The sequence below is a fragment of the Sycon ciliatum genome, chromosome 9, assembly GCF_964019385.1.
Source record: "Sycon ciliatum chromosome 9, ocSycCili1.1, whole genome shotgun sequence".
Classification (NCBI taxonomy): domain Eukaryota; kingdom Metazoa; phylum Porifera; class Calcarea; order Leucosolenida; family Sycettidae; genus Sycon; species Sycon ciliatum.
Genome location: NC_088651.1, coordinates 21,583,781 through 21,605,822, shown reverse-complemented (window position 1 = coordinate 21,605,822; position 22,042 = coordinate 21,583,781). Strand labels below are relative to the sequence as shown.

At 47.2% G+C, this 22,042-nt stretch overlaps 2 protein-coding genes across 2 annotated transcripts in view; one reads left to right on the top strand and one right to left on the bottom strand.

The window, feature by feature from the left end:
- Positions 1-549: 549 nt before the first annotated feature.
- LOC135824346 (uncharacterized) lies at positions 550-2,119 on the bottom strand. The gene is made up of 2 exons (XM_065337079.1): positions 1,610-2,119; positions 550-1,452 (listed from the first exon to the last, which is right to left on the bottom strand). Exons 1-2 carry the CDS (start codon positions 2,117-2,119, stop codon positions 550-552), a joined length of 1,413 nt encoding a protein of 470 aa, XP_065193151.1.
- A 2,678-nt stretch (positions 2,120-4,797) lies between these two features.
- The window catches only part of LOC135824570 (sushi, von Willebrand factor type A, EGF and pentraxin domain-containing protein 1-like), a 37,836-nt gene continuing 20,591 nt past the window's right edge, over positions 4,798-22,042 (top strand). The window contains exons 1-2 of the mRNA XM_065337302.1: positions 4,798-5,044; positions 5,846-6,025. Coding sequence (XP_065193374.1) covers positions 4,813-5,044; positions 5,846-6,025 — 412 coding nt within the window. The 5' untranslated portion in view covers positions 4,798-4,812. The remainder of the gene's footprint in view (positions 5,045-5,845; positions 6,026-22,042) is intronic.

Here is a 22,042-nt window from a genome sequence, read left to right as displayed (position 1 = left end):
TCGTTGGTCAGTGTCGTGCAATGTTATCGCATGAGCTGATTTTAACACAAGCATCTGCATGCCGCACTCACACAACGAGCAACCAGTTTGGGGAATAGGAGGGTTTGTCAATTGCTTTGCCAGGCTCCGAGTGAGTGACAGCTTAGAGCTGTGTGAATGTGTGTATGGCAGCTGGGCAGGGCCCTGCTGCGGAGGCTGAGTGAGCCATGGAGGCAGCCGGGCAGGGCCCGGCTGCGGAGGCTGAGTGAGCCGAGGCTGAGTGAGCCGTCTGAGTGTGAGAGGCTGAATGAGCCGTATGAGGAGCCTGGTAAGCAAGGTTGACTCCCCAAATAGAGAACCTCCTATTCACTGTTAACTGTAGAGGGGGTGCCACAGATTGTGGACAATAGTAGAGTGATATTGAGTTACTGAGTGTACAGTCGGTACATAGGTGACATTCGGTTATGCTCTGGCCGCAATAACCACAATAAGTGGGCTCAGTCTGTCTGATCAGCGCTTACCCAGGACCGGTGCTGCCAGCTTTCATGGCAGTTTGCATGTGGACTTCCGTCACTCGGCAGTGCAAGGCACGGCCGAAGTCTCCCCAGGAATGGACGGAAGGGCACGCACGGGAGTGGGCATGTGAGCGGCGGTAGGGTGGCACGAATGGAATCGCTTGAAATCTTGCCTGGAGAAAGCGTCAGCAAGGATGTTGGTAGTTCCAGGTATGTGACGGGCGGTGACCATAACGTTACCCTTGGCGCAGATGAAGAAGAGCTGCCGTAGGAGTGACATCACATTAGGGCAGCGACTGGTGCCAGACTTGAGAACAGCGGCGACAGCTTCGTTGTCGGTATGGAAGCGGATACGCTTGCGACACCACTGGTGGCCCCACGTAGCACATGCAATGCAGATGGGATACAGCTCCTTGAACGTAATGCAGAGCGGAGTGTGTTGTGGTGACCAGGTGTCGGCGAACCAATGCGTGCCGTAAACTGCGCCATGCCCGATGGCGCCAGATGCGTCAGTTTCTATCAGGATGTCGCTGGCCAGCGTCTCCTGGAGATCGAGGAAGAATGACTTGCCATTCCAGCCATCGAGTAGGTGAGACCACCAAAGAAGGTCCAGATGACATTCTGGAGAGAGACGGATGCGGTGGTAGGGCTTGGAAACGTTGCGCGTGGCATCATACAGTCGGCGCATGAATGTACGGCCCGGCGTGATGACGCGGCTGGCAAAGTTCAGCTTGCCCAACAGCTGTTCAAGCTCCCGTAGACGGCAGGATTGGCGTTGGCGAAAGGCCAATAGTCTGGAGCGGATGTCGTCAACCTTGTCCTGTGGGAGACGAGCCACTTTCTGGACGGAGTCCAGTTCGATGCCCAGGAAGGTGAGACAGAAGGTTGGGCCGACTGTCTTTTCGTCGGCAATGGGAACTCCCAGGTAGCAGAATACGGAGAGGACTACGTTCAGACGCTGCGCACATAGCGTTTAGTTTGCAGGGCCACAGAGCCAGAAGTCGTCCAGAAGGTGCAGGAGGTGGGGAACCTGGAACAGTTCACAGCTCATCTGGCAGCGCGTCCGCAATGCAGTTAAACAAGTAGGGTGCGGACCTCAGCCCGAATGGCAGTACTTTGTCATAGTAGAATTGGCCCTGCCACTGGAAACCCAACAAATGGTATGCAGTGGGTGCGACCGGGACCAGTCGAAATGCATTGCGTATGTCGAGCTTCGCCATCAAGGCACCGGTACCTTGACGTTGCAGAAGCTCAATGGCATCGTCCACTGTGACATAATGTAGGGAGAACGAATCCTTGTTTATTCCATCATTGACAGACATACGGTCAGGGTAAGACAGGTGGTGAATGAGGCGGAATTTCCCGTTGTTCTTGGGCACTACGCCGAGCGGAGAGCATACAAATGGGTGGAAAGGCTGGACAGAGAAAGGACCGGCCGATTCGTCACGTCGGACCCGGTCAGCAATTTGTTGTTGTACAAACTGAGCATGTTCAATGGCAGTTGGGAGGTTGCCAGAGATGATAGATACAGAAGCACCAGAGTGGCCAATGGGGAACCCGTGTTGCAAGCCATTAAGGATAAAGTCAGAGAGGACACGATTAGAAATACGAGGCAAAAGAGTCATTAGGCGGGCTATGTACAGAGGCGTGGGGAGACTACTTCGCTGCGACGGGCTTGTCCGTCTGGCGGGGTCCCCGGCGACCGTCGTTGGTGCAGCGAGCGGCGGGATGACCTCGGTCGCCGCAGGTTGAGCAGACGTGCAAGCGTTCACAGGGCTGGTGTTGGCATGGGCGGCCACGGTTGAAGTTGAGGCAGATCTGGCGGATGCTGCCCGCCCCGGCCAGAAATGGCTGCGTAGGACGGCTGGTGTTGGTGCCAGCTGGAGCATGTGGCCCTGCCAAATACTGTGGGCAACGGTCACGGCTGTGGTGCGTTGTGCAGCGCGGACATGATGGTTGTGGTGCCCGTATCAGGTGCAGGCTCCAGAGGCTTTGGTCGATTGCGTCCCAACGAGCCGAGGTCGTTGCCACCGCTGCACGGAAGGCACGGTCATACCCCAGTACAGCTGGGGTCGCAAACTGCTGGTTGGCAGTACAGATAATGTGCTGGTACGTCACCAGCTCCAGTGCTCGGAATGGCACATGTTTCAGTGCGCAGGCCATGTAGATTGTGTAGGCTTCCAGCCAGGCAGTGAAGTCGACAATGGAGCGCTTCTTAGTCACACATAAATTGAGGGACACACGCCGGCCCTCTCCGTTAGCGGTACTGAGCTCCAAGGGCTCGGACCCTGCGCCCACATTCTCTGGGAGGAGATCCTCCAGCTCAATATATTCGCCGCGTGTGATTTTGTCAAGCAACTTACGCGGGACCGTGGGAACAATAGAGCTGGACTCACGAGTGTTCGCCATGGGCGCTGCGATCGGAGGCAGCGCGGGTTGCATGAGGGAAATGTCCATGGGGCCGGAGTCGACCTGCGGCGGGTGATGGGTGACGGTGTTGGACGCGGTTTGGACCACATCTGCCACTGAGGGGACCGCCGCCTGAGCATGGCCGTCCGGATCCTGGCGAGCTGAAATTCGCTCCTCAGGGCGCTCGACTCGAGCCAGCAGGGGGTGCAGGGCCGTCGACACGGCCGCCGTAAAGGAACGTGGATTTAGGCCAGTTGTGAGTAAGCTGGCCGGCTGGGGAACGGCGGACGGGATATCGTCCTGCTCCGCACGGGCATTGCCGGAACGATCCGCACGGGCATTGCCGGAACGATCGGCCGCATGGTCCGCAGGGGCTCGATTTGGAGTGTCGGCATACGGGGACGACGAGGCGCGCCTGCGACTGGAACGCCTGGGCCCGGGAGCCGACTGCTTACGTGCACGGGGCATCTCCGTGAGCTGTGGTAAACCTTGAGATTGAGGTTGAGAAAGAAATCCACTGCCAATGCGGACAAAGCAAGAACTGAAGTCAGGAACAGTGGACTTCGGAGAACAATGAGCGCGTGAGAGTTTGTTGGGAACAGAGCATGCGCCTTCTGTGTTAACATATTTTTGCGCGTGCGCAAAAATCATGTAAAGTAACTGGTGGTGTTAGTGGACATTATAGCGTAACTTGTAGTTCCTTGGTCCTAATTTCTTCGTAAAAAAATATATGATTCATGAACGTTTTTTTCTTTCGATGGTCATCAGTGAACCTACATCGAGTGGTGATTTACATGTGAACAAACATTAAATAATGTACTATAATTATATGTGCTCAAGCAAAGCTACAAAATCATGATTGGAGGTTACAAAAACTACAGTAACAGGAAGGGTCCAAGACACTGCTCTTCACACCATGGCGGCAGTTTAATCACTTCTTCACCCCTTGCACCCTTGCTGTTGCCGTAGTTTTTGTAACCTCCAGTTATGACTCTGTAGCTTTGTTTGAGCATATAATTATAATATTGTTTATTCACATGTAAATCACCAACGACTGCTGGCCACATGTTGAAATAGGGCTTTCAACTGCGGGATCACAACGTGAATCAACTTGGTAGAATGTGTATGTATGCGAAGTGTATCGAGGAAATGAATGCACCGCAGGGCGATAGTCCGGGTTCAAACCCAAGTTAAAAAAGATAGAAAAATGAAATAGGGCCTTTGGTAGGGCCTTTCACGTGATGCGCCATGGTTGGCGCGGTATCCCGTACATGTCCCGTACCGTAACATGAGTATGTATTGCGTACCGTAGCATAGGTCTAGACAGAGCATCTGGAGCACCGGACGAGCAATTGTTATTATTCCCGTAGCTATGCACAAGACATTACTTTAGTAAGGTATGGCGCTAGCCAGAGTCCACACAGCTTTAATTCGGTGTTTGTGCCTGACGACGGCATGCCTGGCGCTATCCCGTACCGTACCATCAAAGACAGCTGCCCACCTCATTCACATAGGGCTTTCAACTGCAAGATCATAACGTGAAGCAACTTGGAAGAATGTGTATGTATGCAAAGTGTATCGGGGGAATGCATGCAGGGCGATAGTGCGGGTTTGAATCTCATGTTAGGTCTTGAAAAAATTGGAGAAATGATAAAAATATAACATCGCTATGCATTTTTGCTTAGGTCGTCTAGGTTACGGTCCCGCATTATCGCGTTATCGTTCGAATGTTTTGGGTGTGTTGCTATTGGGCCGGGAATGTAAGGATCGCGTAGATTGCAGTGTTTTAATGAGCGCGGTTGTTGTATAAATAGAATGCTGAGATCATTAACAGAGGACTATGAGGAAGAGCTAAATGACAGGGGTGCCAGAGTTGAAGCTCTTGACATTGTGGAAACAATGTCCAAACATGGAACATTTGCTTGTAGCTAAAAACATGCACCTTTGCAATGTAAATACTGCTGTTGTTTTGAATGTTCTAGATTTCCTTGTCAAGTATGGCTGCAATGACTGGTCCAGCTGGTCAGAATGCACAGTGACCTGTGGCGGAGGAACACGAACAAAAACTAGACGATGCGTATTTGCGAATGGAACTTATGATGACCCCCAAGCCCAGGAGTGTAGTGCACAACAGTGCCCAGGTAATCAGTTCAGATTTCTAGTTTTCTACATTGTATGTGTGTGTGTTCCATGCTAAGGCCTTTTCGTAAGCCACATAAATAGCAGGTTGCAACTTCACAGAAAAAGTGATGACCGGTACCCACGTGCTGAATACACATTGACCGATCGACTTACTTGTTGAGACTATTTCACGATAGCCTATACATTTTTATTTTGAGTCAACATTGGTTCCTATCTGGATTTTCAGGAGTCCTTTTCTCACAAATTTGGTGGAAGTCACTCGGATGGATTTTTACTCATGGCCCAAGAATGAGTCCGCACCACGCCATTTTCGTCACATGGTGAGAGAAAATCGCATCGCAGCTCAAAGAAACTATATTCGGTCACGAAACGAAGCCAGTCCTACTTCCTGTAGGTGATGCTTCAATATCCTAAACGCTGTCCTCTGTGATTCGATCGAAGATGATATAATTCTTTGTAAGACAGATGAGACTTGGACGTATCTTATCACTTCTTGCTTTTGCTAGAATATTTCTTCTATTTCACAGCCAGTTTTTCCAGATAGCTCATATGGTAAAACTGCGAACAGTCGAGGTGTGACCCAAAGCATTGCTTACTATCTTTTTTAATGAACTGTACTGAGGTCAGCAAAGGGGCAAATCAATAGGGAAACACATCCAAAAATTCAAATCAATAGGGAAACACATCCAAAAATTCAAGTTCCACTCAGTGCAGAGCTTTTCTCAGGCTCAGGGTGATTTTAGTCCACATTGGTGGACCCATATTCTCTTTTTGGATTGATGTGGTGTTTCTACTTTCAGGCTGGAGCGCATTTAGTGCAGTTACGCCATGCATTGTATGTGGTGCTCAGCAAGGAAAGCAACTACATGCCAGAAAATGTCTGTTGACGGGAGTTGACGCAGACAATGAATGTGCAGAGTCCAGCTTTGATTGGAGAGATTGCAATGAACAAACAACACTGGGATGTACATTAATGCAAGGTGAGTGAACATGCAATGTCAACATTGCAAACAATATTGATACGAGCAAGAGTACATAATCAACAGTGCCGGTACAACTCGATGGTCCCCCGACCCAAGGGTGTCTTGCAGTCCATTTTTCGCGGCTTTTTGACTCACTAATGCCATCATGCATAGCCAGAGATCAAAATACCATTCACTTGTACATCGTATCTATGATAGACAAAGCAGAACAACTGGCGATAGATCCATGAGTCCTGAACCTGATGAGCTCGCACCGTATCTACAAAACTAGCGTGGGAAAGCATGCACACTTGATCATACTGCTGCCAAAGAATGATGCAGTGGAACCAATCGCAGCTCAAGATAGGAGTTGCGCACTCTTGGTTATGAACTCTTGATATCAGTTCGATTTGGTGATATAATTAGCATCAACTGTGCTTGGTCAGTATTGGGCTAGGAAGTTTTCGAATGAGTCACAAATCCCTAGCTACTTGTCCTTGTGTTCGCATACCGTAAAAGTCCGTAAATAAGTACGTATTTACTTTCGAATTTAGTGACCACACCCGTACTAACTTTCGGGCGGGTACTGACTTTCGGGCGGGTACTGACTTTCGGGCACGAACTAACTTTCGGACCTGACTTGTGTGTAGTGGAGAAGTCATTTTCATGTAGATGTACATGCTACACACTGCATGTGCGCACTGTACCGGTACTTATTTCGGGCAGTATGTTTATCGGGCTTGACTTGACTTCAACAGACAGAGCCAAAAGAATGAAGGGGGTATTTCTTTCGGGCAGGTACGTATTTACGGACTTTTACGGTATCTGGATAGGATTGAATGTGTTCTGAGGTCAAAAATTGCCTGTGTAGTCTGCTGCTAGAACTTTAGTCACAGAGGCGCAAGGAAGAGTCTTGTGTCATACAGCCAACTATCGGAGGCGCATCTATACCAGAGTGTCCACCAGCTAAACCAGAGTGTCCACCAGCCCTCCCTGAAAATTTGTATAATCTTACAGACTAATTAAATTGAATGAACTCGGATGTTGAGCCAATGTTAACTATCATGAATAAATGGAAGGAGGAAAATGTTACGAGTGTTTGACTAACTGTTCACCGTGTGTGTGACCAGATCATAACACAGTTAGCTGGTGCGACAACATGCAAACAAAACTGACTTTAAGTAAAAGCACATGGTGCCTGGAACGGAAATTGGTACCATCAATATCATAGTAATCGTAGCGTTGCCGACGTCCTTGTTGGGTGTTTCAACCTTTTCTGTGCTCTACCGTGCAAAGTATGGTATTTATAGAAGAAAAAATGACAGTGACTTCTTCCCACCTTCATCTTTGTTGTTCATTATCTTACTGAACACACAAACTTAATGCACAAATAGGGATGTGAAAGGAGATGTAGGAATTTGCCAGTCATAGTAGCCCTATCATGTACTGCATGCTCTATGCCAAGAGGTGTATGGGTTTCTCGGATTCTTCTGAACACCATGGATGGGTACTATTACTAGCGACTTCAATCACGTGACCAAAAGGCAGAAATCCTTCGTCGCACGAATGTATGGTGCAAGCATGGCGTGCACGGAACAATTTTTCTCTCGACGTTCTACGCCTGCCTACGCGTTATTCATGTGCCCAGCACCTTCGATTTTTACATGATGGGCAAGCACACACGAATAGCTTTCCAACGGTGTGTCCCATGTCAAGAGTCATCGATTCTTGGATATATCGCTCCGTAATTTTAGTTTTCAAAGCAAACTTTCGGCATCTCAGCTACCTTGCCCATCAATGACCGAGTCACCATCGTGTTCAGAGCCCTCGAATTAGTTTAGATGGGTTCATGGTAAGGTTCTCCTCCGTAGCCGTTTTTAGCAGTTTGAAGAATTTGTGCGCAGCGGCTGAAGTCGGCTATGGAGTGCACTATTTGACGGGCTCTGCGTGACGGAGCGAGCAGACCTTTGGCTTGTAAATCCGCTAGTAATACTACTAATGATTATGTTCTTCACGTCAAGATTCTGGAGGTGCTTGAGCAGTGAGGAGGTGATTATTTCAATCCATCGAAGCAGAGCACGTCCCGTCCAACATCTACATGTACGACGGTTTCTCCGTCACCCTCCAAGAACACCCAAAACCCGCATATCGCGCATACATTCACCGTGTATGCATGATATTCATGAGGTCCGGGAAACCCACTTTTGTGCCATTGCTCTCCATACAATTGCATACATGGCCTCCGACGATTGCATACCAACTTTGGGGCCTGATATCTCCGGTCTGGGACAAGATATACCCATGAAATTTTCTGTATGTGTTCTCTTTCCAGTCGTGTAATTTGTTGGCCCTAATTCCGATTTTAGAATTTTGGCCTGAAGTCGCTACTATTACCCTCACCACGTGTATAGTCAAATATGTCAACTTGATTGTGAGGAGAATAAAATGAAACAGATCGGATGCCAGATGTGCATGTTTATCTTCAAATGAATGTTTGCTGCATATTAGTTACCCGCGTGAGTAACGACCACAGCTCATCATTATGAGCATGCCTCTGCTTCTGTACAGGGGTGACATTGGCAGAAGTACCAGAAAAAACTTGTACAGATATAGACGGTGATCTCACATATTCACTGACCCACCGGAGATGCATGGATGAGCTGAACAAATCAGTATCGTTAGATGTGTGCCGGCGAGAAATTGTCCAGTTGTGCTCACCCATACATGGTAAGATGTGAAAGAAATAGTTTCATCTTGTTTGATCTCCATGTCTGGGTTGACCCCTCAGCGGTCATAACAGTATACACATGCAGTCTGAGATCAATTCACCAATGTACAGTACGGATCGGCTATAGCGTTGGTGTTTGATTTTCGAGAAAATATCCCTATGTATGTATGTATGTATAACTCATAATCACAAGGTGATCGTAGAGGCATTAATCAGCGAGAGAATTGTGAATGATGTCTCTGAATCCAACTCTATCGTGTGCTGCATGAGAGAGAGCATGCAAGGGAAAACCCGTCCAACTTTTAATGTTAGAAATCCATGATGTCGCGGGCCTTCCTCTCGGTCGAGATCCAGGAGTTGATCCTTGCAGGAAGGGCTTGGAGAAAACGTCATGTCTCGTAACATGGCCAAACCACATCAACTTAAATTTCTTGACTTCGTTCGCTAGCCACATCCTTGCTCCGATGATGTCATTGATTTCTTCCAGGATAGATTGGTTGGTACGCCGGTCGTGGTATGTTACTCCTAAGAGTCGGCGGAAGCATTTCATCTCGAAGGATGAAATTCTTCTCATTGATGAGGCAGATAATGTCCAAGATTGGCATCCGTATAAAACAGTCGCTAGCACAATAGACCTAACAAAACGAAATTTAGTAGGCAAAGAAAGTGATGGCGATTTCCAAATGAATTGAAGCTCAATGATCTTTTGCTTCCCTAGTGCTAAGCGTCTTCTTATCTCCACATCGGACTTGCCATTGGACGTGATTACGGCACCTAAGTATTTAAACTGGGATACCTCTTCTATTCGCTCATTGCCTACGTGAATGCACCCCAGATCACCACCGCCCTCCGGCGCTGCCATTGACTTGGTCTTGGAAGCATTGATCTGCATGCCTAGTCTTGTTGCACTCGTATCCACGCGCTCGGTCAGGTCCATCAGCTCTTCCACAGACGATGCGATTATATCTATATCATCCGCAAAACGTAGGTTGGTCACGCACATGCCGCGGATACATACTGACCCATCAAACTCCTCCAAAGCGTCAGACATGATGTACTCCAGGAATACGTTGAACAGACGAGGCGAGAGTAAACAGCCCTGCCTGACACCCACTGGCGTGGTGAACCAGTCGGTGATAGTGGATCCAACAACGATGGCAGCTTCAGTAGTAGCGTAAAGCGCTTCAATCAGGTCCACAATTCTTGCTCCGATGCCATGCGCTCTCATAATCTTGAATAGCGCTTTGTGCCAAACCCTATCAAAGGCCTTACGGAAATCGATGAAGCAATGATACACAGCCTGCTGATGGTCACGGTACTTTTCAATTAACATTCTGAGGTTGAAGATTTGCTCCACTGTGCTTCTTCCCTTCCGGAACCCTGCTTGCTCGTCCGCCAGCAAATCCTCCACTTGCGGCTGCAGGCGCTTCAGCAAGATCCTCAGTAGCACTTTGCTCGGATGACTGATGAGGCTCACTGTCCTGTAGTTTTGGCACTGCCGAAGGTCTCCAGACTTAGGGATGGGAACAAGAATGGACCTTGTCCATGATGTTGGCCATCTACCATTCGTCCATGCGAGGTCACAAATCCTGTGCATAACAGCCACCAACGTATCTCCACCATGTCGCAAAAGCTCGCCAGGAATGTTATCGAACCCCGCTGATTTGTTGTTCTTGAGGGAGTTGATAGCGTATTCGACTTCGGTCCTCAGAATGGGATTGTTGTTGGCATTATCTGACATGGCTGGAGTAACGATTGCGTCAAGGACTTTATCATCTATGTTCAGGTCCACGTTGTACAAAGATGCACCGTACTCACACCACCGCTGAGCTACTCCTTCCTTATCACTATAGGCGATATATTACTATAGGCGATATGCATACTTAGGTATGCCTGGCAAATGCGTGTATGGTGTCATTCGAATCAGTGCAGCGTGCAGAAGCGTGCTGTCCATGTGACTGTGCAATACGCGCAGTGCAGAGCTACTTCCTGCGGAAACAAAAACTTCGTAACTTTTTGACATGAGTTTTCAAGGAGTTGCTGTGCTCAACAAATGACTTATGTGTTCTTTTGGAAGAGAAACACTTCAACACATTCAATCGACATAATATGGGCGGGCCTCAACCAGCGAAAACAGCCCTTAGGGTCAAATTTTTCAAAACTCCTTTTTGGTTAGAAATTTGTTGAAACACATCTACTGAAGGACCTCAGCCAAGAAAATGTTCAATATTCCGATTCAAAACGGGTGTATACACCAATATTAGGGGTGAAAGTTGGCACTGAGATCCCGAGTTCGAGTACTCTGATTTTCTCCGATCGAATATTCGAGTATTCGAGTATTTTTCATCTCCTAAAATTGCACACCAAGGGCTTTAAAATAACATGATACAACCCTGATTGAACCGAGTAGCAGTCATTTTTCTCGGGTATATTGGTTGGTGGGTCATTTGGGCTCTCTCTACTCGTGAACAAATGTTCACCACACAGCCTGCACATCACCATCTGCCGACTGCTGCCCTGAAACTGCAGATTTCTGTAGTAAATGCATGTATGAACGAGTACTCTGATTTATTCCGAGTACGATTATTTTTGAAAAAGCCGAGCGAGTACTCGAGTACTCGGTATAATTGTTTCACCCCTAACCAATATACAAGGTGTACTCCAAATTGGTGCAATGTATGTATATGATTTATGTTTACAATAAATATTCAGCATTCTAAGGTGGGTAGGCAGCTTGAATACCTTTGAAATAGTGCAGTAAGCAGCTAGAATGACAAAGAATAGCTGAAGAGTGCGGAGACATGATCGACATATTTGCAGCTGCATCCTGCGTGGAGTCGTTCCGCAAGGTCTTCCATTTCTTCCTCCGCAGCTGACGACACGACGTCGCTGCCGTCACTAGCCCCAGACTCAGAATTTATCTCAGGTGATGACTCCTCATCTTTCGACTCTGACGAGTCGTCGACCACCTTGAGCCGCAACGCAGCAGGAGATGACGGCTGCGATTCCGCCTCACTGTCGACATCGATGTCGGAACCAAAGAACGTCTCATCCTCACTCTGAACTTCAGCGGCTACTTCAGCATCCACTCCCCACCAGGCTCGAGCTAGCTGTACACAATGACTGCCACGTGTGCTCTGCGAACAGCTCAGGCGTCCGCAGCCATTGCAACAAGATCAAGGAACACTCGATTCGCCACTCGACACCACTTCAACTAACTAACTTCAAATAAATTCAAGCAAGGAGTTCAAGAAGAAATCGTCGCGCTGTTCGCAGCGCGATCAAAAAATCATTGAACGTCACAAATCGACCTTTTTCTTGAAAAAATTACGAAACCTCTAAGGGTCGTTTTCGCTGATTGCGGCTCATATGTCAATTGAACAATATCAACAATATCTACAGGATCGATTAGTGGAAGAAGAGTCTCAGTCTGGGTCGCCATCGCTCGACTCATCACCGCTGAAACGTTCCAAGTGGCAGGTCGATCGACGCGTGATGTCGTATGTCACGGAGAAGCTTCTCCGCATCCCTTATCGTCTTCGCTGTTACCTGAATGCCTTCTCCAACATCTCGGCGGAGACCACGGTAGCGTTTCAGCGCGGGTACTCATTAATGCCTCCGATCTAGCTCAAGGATGCCCCGGAACAACAAGCACAGCCAACGCCAAACATTTCGAATTTCCTCCGAGGGATATCATAGTCGTACCAGCGCTTCCTGGCTGCCGCGATCAGATCTCGCCATGTAGATGTCTACAATGTATAATTTTTATGATCATCACTTTATAGCCGATGAAAAATGTATGCAACAAGATCATTTTGACAAAGAAATCGTATCATTATAGCCGATATATTACTATAGCCGATTATTACTATTGCCAGTCCGATATGTATAGAAAGGGGTGGTTTACGAAAATGAATTTGAGAATACGATCACTATAAGAGGTATATTACTATAGCCGACAACCCTATAGCCGATCCGCACTGTACACTAATGATTATGTGATGTCTGACTAATATCATTGGCTGTGCAGTACGGTTTTCAAGCAAACGCTGCATAGCTTTAAAAGAACCATTCGTTCTCGTGCCATATTCTGATTTTCAATTTCACCATGTGAATGATCCTCCGAACTCATCATCATAATAGAAGGGACGTCTTTTGGAACAGTTTGACAGCCAACAATTGTCGACGCAGACAAGAAAGTATGATTTGTTAATTTTGCATTAGTGTGGAAGGTTCGACGGGCTTCTCGTGTGCACCAGACGCAGTCGTGAGTCAGTCAAGTGTCGAGTCAGTCGGCAGAAAGCGCTATTCGCAGCTCCGACGTTCGGAGCAGACACTTTCTTCACTAAGTTTACATTAGTTAGTAAAAGGTGTAAGCTTTGTGCAGACAAGAGCTTTACTAGACTAAGGAAATATGGGATCAGTGAGGTGGAGATTCAATGTACCCAAATAACAATTATTTAGAACTATATTCCCTCAACCTATGAATATTTAGAATGAATCTACTTGAGTAAAGTTTTTATTAGGTTGAGACAGTTGAAAACAGGAAAAGTCGGTAGAAGAAAATTGACTATCACCACCAGGTCTCGAACAAGGTACCGTCGCTTATGGACAGCGATGCTCTGCCACTATTAAAGCTATGGTGCAGTCGTGATCCAAGCAGCGAAAAGGGAGCAACCGTTTCTTTCTAATCCAATTTCAGTTCTTGCAACATGTAAGTATCAAGCGCACTTGCTGGCTGTTGTCATTTTGTGAGAGGAGGTTCGAGAAGCGTATCAAGTCTACGAGCGAGAGAAATGAACGCGCTTGTTTGTATACTTATCTAAACTGGGACTTGTCTTTGCTGAGCGCGCCTGCTACGCAAGTTTGGCTCTCTTCCTTGCTCCTGGAGATATCACCTTTCATGAAAACTTGTTCCAGCTTGAAGGAGTGTTAAGCTTCCGCTTTGTAGACACGGTTCTATATGAAATACGGGAAGCACCATTCTCTAAACACTGCGCCAGGTTTGAACCGGTACAATGATGAATCATTCATTGTGTACCCATGAGTATGTTCCTTTGTCTTTACAATATATTGCCAGCTCAAGCGATAGGAGAATGTGCTAAGCCAAGTGACCTAGCTGATGGTGCGTACCACTATGTAGCTAGTGACCGAGTTGAATATGTATGCAACCATGGTTACAAGATGGCGACCAATGATTTTGACAACTTGCGCGTCAGGAAATGTATAAATGGAGAGTGGATTCCGGACACAGTGATGTCGTGTGAACGTAAGCTTTAAAAAAATCCCATTTGTGCCTTGTCTGCGGGCACGGGGGGTAGCTGTATCCATGTTGCAGGCTTATGTTGATATATGTGTAGCATCATCAGGTTCATTGTCTGACTGGTTCATGAAATGTGAAGGACCCAGGTAATTCCCCCCATGTTGCTATCAACAGTGTTATAGTCCGCAGTTTGGGATGAGGATAAGCATGTAGATGTCAGATAGATAGGAGCACCCCCCCCCCCCCACACACACACACACTCTCCCCTCTTGTGATGCCGTTTGTCTCTTTTAATCATAACTCTCTGGCTGAGAAAAACTACTCGGCTTGTTTCTCTCTGCTTTACTCCCAGCTGTGACATGTCCCGATGTAGAGGATATACTGAATGGAGATTTATCCGTGGATGGAGCGTATCCAGAAGGTCCGCTTCCCTTGCATAGCGCTGTTATCTACAGCTGTAACGATGGCTATGAGTTTTCAGATGGAACCAAGGTTCTTACTAGAGTTTGCCAAGCCAATGGAAATTGGTCCGGTCAACACCCAGCGTGCAAGGGTAAGACTGTTAATACAGGTGCATGTACTTATATCGAGAAATTGGTGTGGGGGGGGGGGCATGTCCTTGTGAAATGCGCTGCTAACAGCTCATAAGGGGCGCCGAAGTCAGTGTGGATGATCAGTCTTTGGCTGGATGACTTTTCACTCAACATGGTAATGCTTGCCTGCGGAGGAGGCATCAAACATTTGAAACAGCGCACCTAGTTGTCAATAGCATTCACGTGTGCTAAACAGGACAGACAAGTTCTATATGTTGTGCAATGCCCCTGCTCAGTGGTATTTTCAAATGGCTTGACTCACTACTATTGCCTACCATCCAGCTGTAAGTGCGCAGCTTCTGATCTGCTCTGCACAACTCAACGGCTTTGGCAGTTGCTTATCTCATGAAAACACTTCTTCAGCCAACAAAACTCGTACTCCACAATGCTCGAATCCTGTTCGTTTTCATGTCATCCAATGATACTACTAACTGTTGCCATAATTTTCTTGTCATGTTGTTAAAATTCTTTTTATGTTGCATTTTTGGTGCTCTTTTCAGGAGTTTCATGCCCTGAATACACTGCTCCGGAACATGGTTTTTTGCTTCAACCTCAGCTTAAATACCAGCATCCATACACTATCAACATTGCTTGTGACCATGGTTACGCACGTCAAGGTCTGTCCTATAGTGAATGCTTGAGTAGTGGCTTGTGGAGTGATGCAAATACACCAATTCATTGTTTGGGTAAGTGTTAAAAGGTGAAGTACAAGCAAATGCAAAGCAAGCACCAGAGAAACGTTATGAGCAGTCAGCCAGTATCTTTCTTTCTTTCTTTTTTCTTTTTCTCTCTATCTCTCTCTCTCTCTCTCATTTGTTCCCACTCTCCCATCCTCCATCTCAACTCGCGCTTCTGGTGCATGCGTGAATATATGCTGTCAACTGGTCATTGGCATGCCGATGTTTAGCATTTGGGCGGCTCCATGCGGAGTCATTTGGCGGCTCGGCTTCAAGCCATCTAACGGCTCCAAGCAGAGTCATCATACACTTGCATCAATACTATACGTCTAGAAACACAAAGGCGCACAATGAAAACCTTGGCAAATTTATTCCGTTGTGACTCAGAGTTTCATGGCTGAACCAATCATCAGATGATTGGTTATGATTGGTTCAGCCATGAAACTCTGAGTCACAACGGAATTAATTTGCCAAGGTTTTCATTGTGTGCCTTTGTGTACGCCGCTCTGCCTGAATCAGGCATTGAGGACTCTTGCAGAACCAAAGCATATTGCCTGTATACGTCTAGAAAGAATATTTTTTCAGAATACTATACTGTAAAACTGGAAAGTTAAACAACAAAAAAAGTTTTCTAAGCACTCGCAGACTCCATTGCAGCCATTCACACATTATAGGGTACCTCACTTCAAAACTCTCCAACTACGGTCTCTTCGCTGCATATGTTCACTTCACTTCCAAAAAAAACAAATAATATTAGATATAAATTGAATGCACCAAATTTTCGGGCATTGCCCATCTTCAGGGTGAAAAAGAAAACCATTCAACTAAAGCCAACAAAAACTGAAACGAGTATATATGCTGTGTGGTGCGGTAGTGCTGGAAATCTTTGTATGTGTGAAGGGTAGCAGCAATGGTGAAGTGTGTTGGTAAAAAGGGAAGGAGCGAAAGAGACCAGTGGAGAGCTGTGTCTGTAAGTGTGAATATGTGTTAGTGCGATGTGAAGGGAAAGCACGAGAAGTGTGGTTACCAGCAGCAATGGTGAAGTGTGTTGGTAGAAAGTGAAGGAGCCAAGTGGAGAGCTGTGTCTGTAAGTGTGAATATGTGTTAGTGACATGGAGAATAGAATGCAAAGCATCAATGTAGTTGGGTCCATGGGTGTGAAGACAAAGATGACGACAACTATTTGCTAAGCACTATATAACCATATAACCGTATAACCATATAACCATATAACCAGCTAGCACACATAAACATCAAATATCAAATATTATCATAATATATTCGCAACATCACAGTCTACCACAATTTACAACACCAGCATCTAACACAATAATTTCACACTGTGTCCAGCAGTCTCCAGCCACGATCCCTGTTAACACTTGGGCGTTTATCACGAATGAACATTGCTTCACGTATACGACGATTCACAAGGGACGACTGCTTGGCGAGAATTGATGCGTTGGTGATGGGTGTAGATGTGATTGCTTGTTGTGGGTGGTGTTCTGCATAGTGTTCTCCCCATGGCGTCTCCAGCGCTTGCGCTTTGGCCTCTCTGCAATGCTCCTCAAATCTCTTCCTTGCAGTTCGCTCGGTCTCGCCAACGTACTCCTCGGCGAAAAGTGCACATAACATCGAGTAGATAACATCCTGAGACAAACATTGACCACTCTCCATACCAGCATCACATGCACGACATTCAACTGGTCGCCCCCTCCCTCTTCTCTTCTTATACACTTCCTTCGGGCATTCAGGACGGGACAATGATGACGATACCAACATGTCCCTTAGTGACCGACCGGACTGGAACACCACACGCACATCCTTACTGAAAGACCTCACCGTACGACGAACATCACGTGCCAAACGATCATTGACGAAGGGCAGTTTGATGATGGATGTGTACGATTGTTGTCGTTGTCTGGTGGATGATGGTCTTGGTGTGCTTGCATGGTGCTTGGCTGCTTGAATAGCGTGTTGTGGGTAGTCGTTGTCTCGTAGTAATGTCTCGATCTTCTTCTATCCCCGCTCCCTCCCCTGTCGGTTGACGCGTTGCTATTCGCGCGCCGAAACTGCTCCTGGGCAACCGAACGCTTCACCCCCAATGGCAATGAAGACTCGTACGATAGATGGACACCACTATGACTGGGCTTAACGAACAACTCCCACTGCACAACACCACTCGCCACAGAGATAGACAAGTCGAGGTAGCTGACTGTGTGCGAGACATTCTGCTGGGTGTGTTCTACTGTGAAGCATATGTCTGGGTGTCTGCTGCTCAAGTACTGCCCGAACTCCATCAACTTGACAAGACCATGACACCATACTACCAGACAATCATCGATGTAGCGACGATACAAGCGAGGCTTCCACGGAAACATAGCCATCGCCTCCGACTCGAGCTTCGACATGAAAATGATTGCCATTGGGGGTGCGAGATGGTTGCCCATTGCCAGGCCTTTCCGCTGCCGGTACTGGACACCGTCAAATTCGAAGTAGTTGGACGATAACACGACTGACAGGAGCTCCCGAACATCCGACAGTGACAGGTGAAACATATCTACTTCCTTCCGATGCAACTCCAAGAACTCCATGACGACATCAATGCTCAACTGGTATGTTAGAATACAACGAGACAACATCCAGTGAGGCAATGATACAATCATCGGGAAGAACACCAACATCACTCAACACGTCAATACACTCCTTTGTACTGGTCAAATGTGCTGGAACGAACTTCAACAACTGATTAAGGATACGTTCCAGTAACAAGGAGACATTATCCATTGGCTTGTGCTGCAGCTACGACGTGTGCCATGTTTCAAGTCGATTTGCCACTCAAAGTCCAGATCAACAGCCAAGTGTTTGGCTCCAAGGCTACATTCACATGTGATACTGGATACCAACTCGTGGCAGAGCTGAGCAGACGTGTGAGCCAATCTGCCAGTCTTTCAACTTTGTGAGAAATCACTTCATATGCTCCACTGCTTCTTGGTCAGGAACACAGCCAGTTTGTGATGGTGAGATTTAGTAGTTTAGGTGTATGCATAAACCATTATGATTCGGCTATGTTGACTTTGACAAAACACTGTGTCCAGTGATGAACAGGTTCAGTTCTGCTTTCATCAGGAAAATAATCAAATTTATTGTTAATATTTTTCCTTGACTAGTGAATAATTCATTAAAAAAAAGATTCCAATCGGCTTTTCCAGCATTGATGTGTATTTGTAGATCATGTACTACGCATACATTGTTTGGCTAGCACCCGGAGGTATCTGACCCTTTCGGGTATCTCTTGCTCCAGGACCCAAATTCACAATTGAAAGTAGATTGAATCACAGCTGGAAAAAGCCACTCTGCTTCCAAGCCAGACTGGCTTGAACCTGGTATACCCCGTCACAGTGAATTTTATCATGGTCTTGGACCATCCACTGTGCCTCCCTGTGCTTATGGGGTAGGAATAGGTTTAGTAATGATGAAATGATCCAATACACACGAAACAATACTACGGTAGATGCAGAGCACAAAATTTAATACAGAATAGCAGATCATAGGAACGAAGTGGATCTGAATAATCAGATTGCAGGACAGTAAGAAGCCGTGGCAGAAGTGTTATTTAAAAGAAAAGTGTAAGCCAAGAGCAGCGAAGCAGAAGGACAAGCTCGCAATTGTACCAACCAGGTATATATCTTGTTATGAACTCTCTGATCCTCGTAAGTGACAGGAACAAACGACCAAACGGCACGAGCACAACTACTTCTTCTTAATGGTATATTTGACTTTATCGAACATAATAACTAAAGTCCAAGACCACCAACTACTTATAGCATGAAAATGCGTATATCAAAAAAAGCATACACGTAAATAACATGACATGACAGCGTATACAGTAAATCGCACATAGCGCATATAGCGTATACCATGCAGTAAACATCAGCGGTACGGCGGAGTCGAGATACAACATTGAAACGAATACAATGTCATAAGCGAGAAGGCCATTCACACTTGTGGTTTTGTAACATTCTCCCCACCAAAGGGCTACTCACCGTCGCACAATAAATCACAAGTCAAGGCGATCCGGGGCTCTGACTACGCGCCCAGAACGAGTCATCAGCTGCTGTGGCGGTGGCCATGGTGGAATATCACTACTGCTCACCACTTCGGCCAACTTAATTTCTCCAAGCTTGTCGATATGGGCTGTGACACACGACACGGTCACTGGTTCACTGCTGGACCAGACAACACAACCTATCTCTGTGTTTCACACAGTCTCGCCGTTGACTTCTTCCTTGCTGTGCAGTATCGCGTTGATATAGTCTGCACCAATCCGGCAGCATATGTAATTCATCTGATGTCTCTTGCTGAGGCTGGTCACTCAGCTCTACTCCCCGACTCTTCCACTGAGCAATGGTCTGCGGATTTGCGCACTTCAGATCTAGCTCTAGTGTTGGCTTCACGAGGGAACGTACCGGAATGCTAGCGGAGCTACCCTGGATCGTGATGGCGTACTTACCCAAGCGCTGTCGAGTTGGTTCCGCTCCCAATAGCTTCACCTCCACATTTCCAACACCAACGTGTTCTGCCCCGATTGCGGACACCAACGCTGCAGTCACAAATGACGCCTCGACACCCGAGTGTAGGAACACGGGAACCTTCGACAGTCGGGTTCTACCCTCAACTCATGCCACTCCGATCATGAGCCGCACACTACAGTATCCAACCTTCCTCTCCATTACAATCTCAGTCGGTTTCTCCCGGCTGTCATCTGCTCCATCCCACGCATCATACATGTATGAGCAGATTGTGCTCCGTCTGGCACTTCGTGCACTTCGAGCCTGACTGACAGTGCCTTACCACATGGCCGTACTCAAGGTAGTTCCAGCACAGTCTCTCTTGTTGCAGAAACGCCTTTCTTCTTTCCTTTGGCTGCGACTCCATCTGCTTCTCGGCGTCTGCGACCGATATCGTCATGCAGTGCGCCGACACAGTAGGCCTTGGCACTGATCGTTCCACTGGCTTCCTGGCAGTATCACCCTGTCGTCTGTGAGCGAACTGGTAAGATGCTCTGTGCTCCTAAACCTGACGCAGTGACATCCCGTAGCACTGCCGCTCGATCTGGTACGTCTTCATCTCAGGTCCACATTGCTCCAAGATCAACTGCTTTGGCATTGCTTGCAGCACATGGGCCATCTTACCTATATCAGCGCTATACTTGGTGTCGACCTCGCTATCTTCAGTCATAGCGAGCATGGCCCACGCCGCCACCTCTCGGCAAACACACACAGCGTATTGGTGAAAAGACTCCTCTGACAGCTGCTTGCCTGTCAGCAAAGTCTTCCACGCTTTGTCTGGCATCTTTCCGAGCGAGGCAAGCAATTCTCCCTTTGTTTCCTCATAGCCTCATAGGTATTGCAGCCAATACAGGTCCTTTCCGCTGTGCTACTCTATACTATCGGAGCAATACGCAATCGCAGCAGCCATTCGTTTTCCTCGAACTCGTTCTTGGAACAGATGTCGTCAAACAGGTCGAGATAACGCTCCAGTGGCTGCTTTCCATCGTATGTCGGGACTTCCATTACAGGCCTACGCCCACTGTTGTGACTGGGAGCTTCCGCTGTACCTCCCATCAACCTCACACTGCCAGCATCACCATCACCCTCATACGCCCTGGCGATGCACTCGTTCATCTCCTTGAGCCTTTCGTCAACCTCGGTGCGGAGCGCAACCTCTTGCCGTCTGGCACTGCGCTCCTCACGCTCCTCGCACTGTCTGATTGACCCCCCCCCCCCCGCCGGAACTCAGTGGCGCCCCCTACTCATTTTTTCGTTTTTTTTTCATGCCATTCAAAGAAAATGCAGTCGATAGTCACTACTAGAGGGTTCTATTATGTAGGTGCATTTGTCTGGAGTGAAGTCGGGGGTTCGCCCCATACATTTCATTTTACATGGCAAGACAATCATTTTGGAAAATGGAAAATGGAAAATGGGTTGCGGGGTAACTGTTTCCCCTGCCCGCCACCCTACTATTTTGACCTAGCTAAAACCCTGAATTATTATTATTATTATTATTATTATAATTATAGCTATGAATAGGATATATTTTTGTTATAAAATACACAGTAATACATGTCAAACAAGTAACGTAGTTGCGTGATGTCTGCGGCCTTCATCCTATTCATAGCTATATTAAAATTATTATCTCCACGTAGGTTATTTGTGTATTATTATTATTATTCTCGTATCCGTCCCGAATGGGACTCACGACGGCAGAATTAACTGTGAGCATGTGTGTGTGAGAGTGGGAGAACGAAATGAAAAAGAAAAGAAGAGTCTTCTAATAAAGGTCAAATTTAAGAAGAGCACTACTAGACTAAATGGCTGAGCAGATGTTACTCCATTGTTTTCTGTCGCGGGCATAGGTGCCGAGATCACGAAGGCAGCTGGGCTTAAAAATGCAGATAGGTGTGAGGCGGACGTCTCGCTGGAGACTTGTGGTGAGGCAAGAGCGGGGTGCACCTATTCGAAAGGGCTGACTGGTAGCATATGTGTAGGACTCAGTGAGCAGTCACGTCTCGATGACCGATCACGATCCCCGTGACCAATCAAACAGTCACACATCCCCGAAGAGCAGTCATAAAGTCACACACCAGTTTGAATCCCGATGACCAGTCAGAAACAGCCGCGACTTTCTCTGTGAACGGTCACAGGATCCACGTCAAAATATTACGACTCAACTGTGGGCATTCACGCGTTCAGCATACTTTTTTCCTTCACATGT

Bases quoted from the DNA above. Each gene is read 5' to 3' on its own strand.
- LOC135824346 (XM_065337079.1), bottom strand. From the start codon at position 2,119: ATGACTCTTTTGCCTCGTATTTCTAATCGTGTCCTCTCTGACTTTATC. The intron at 1,453-1,609 runs GTACTGCCATTC...CTATGTGCGCAG, and splicing joins GCCAATTCTACTATGACAAA to CGTCTGAACGTAGTCCTCTC.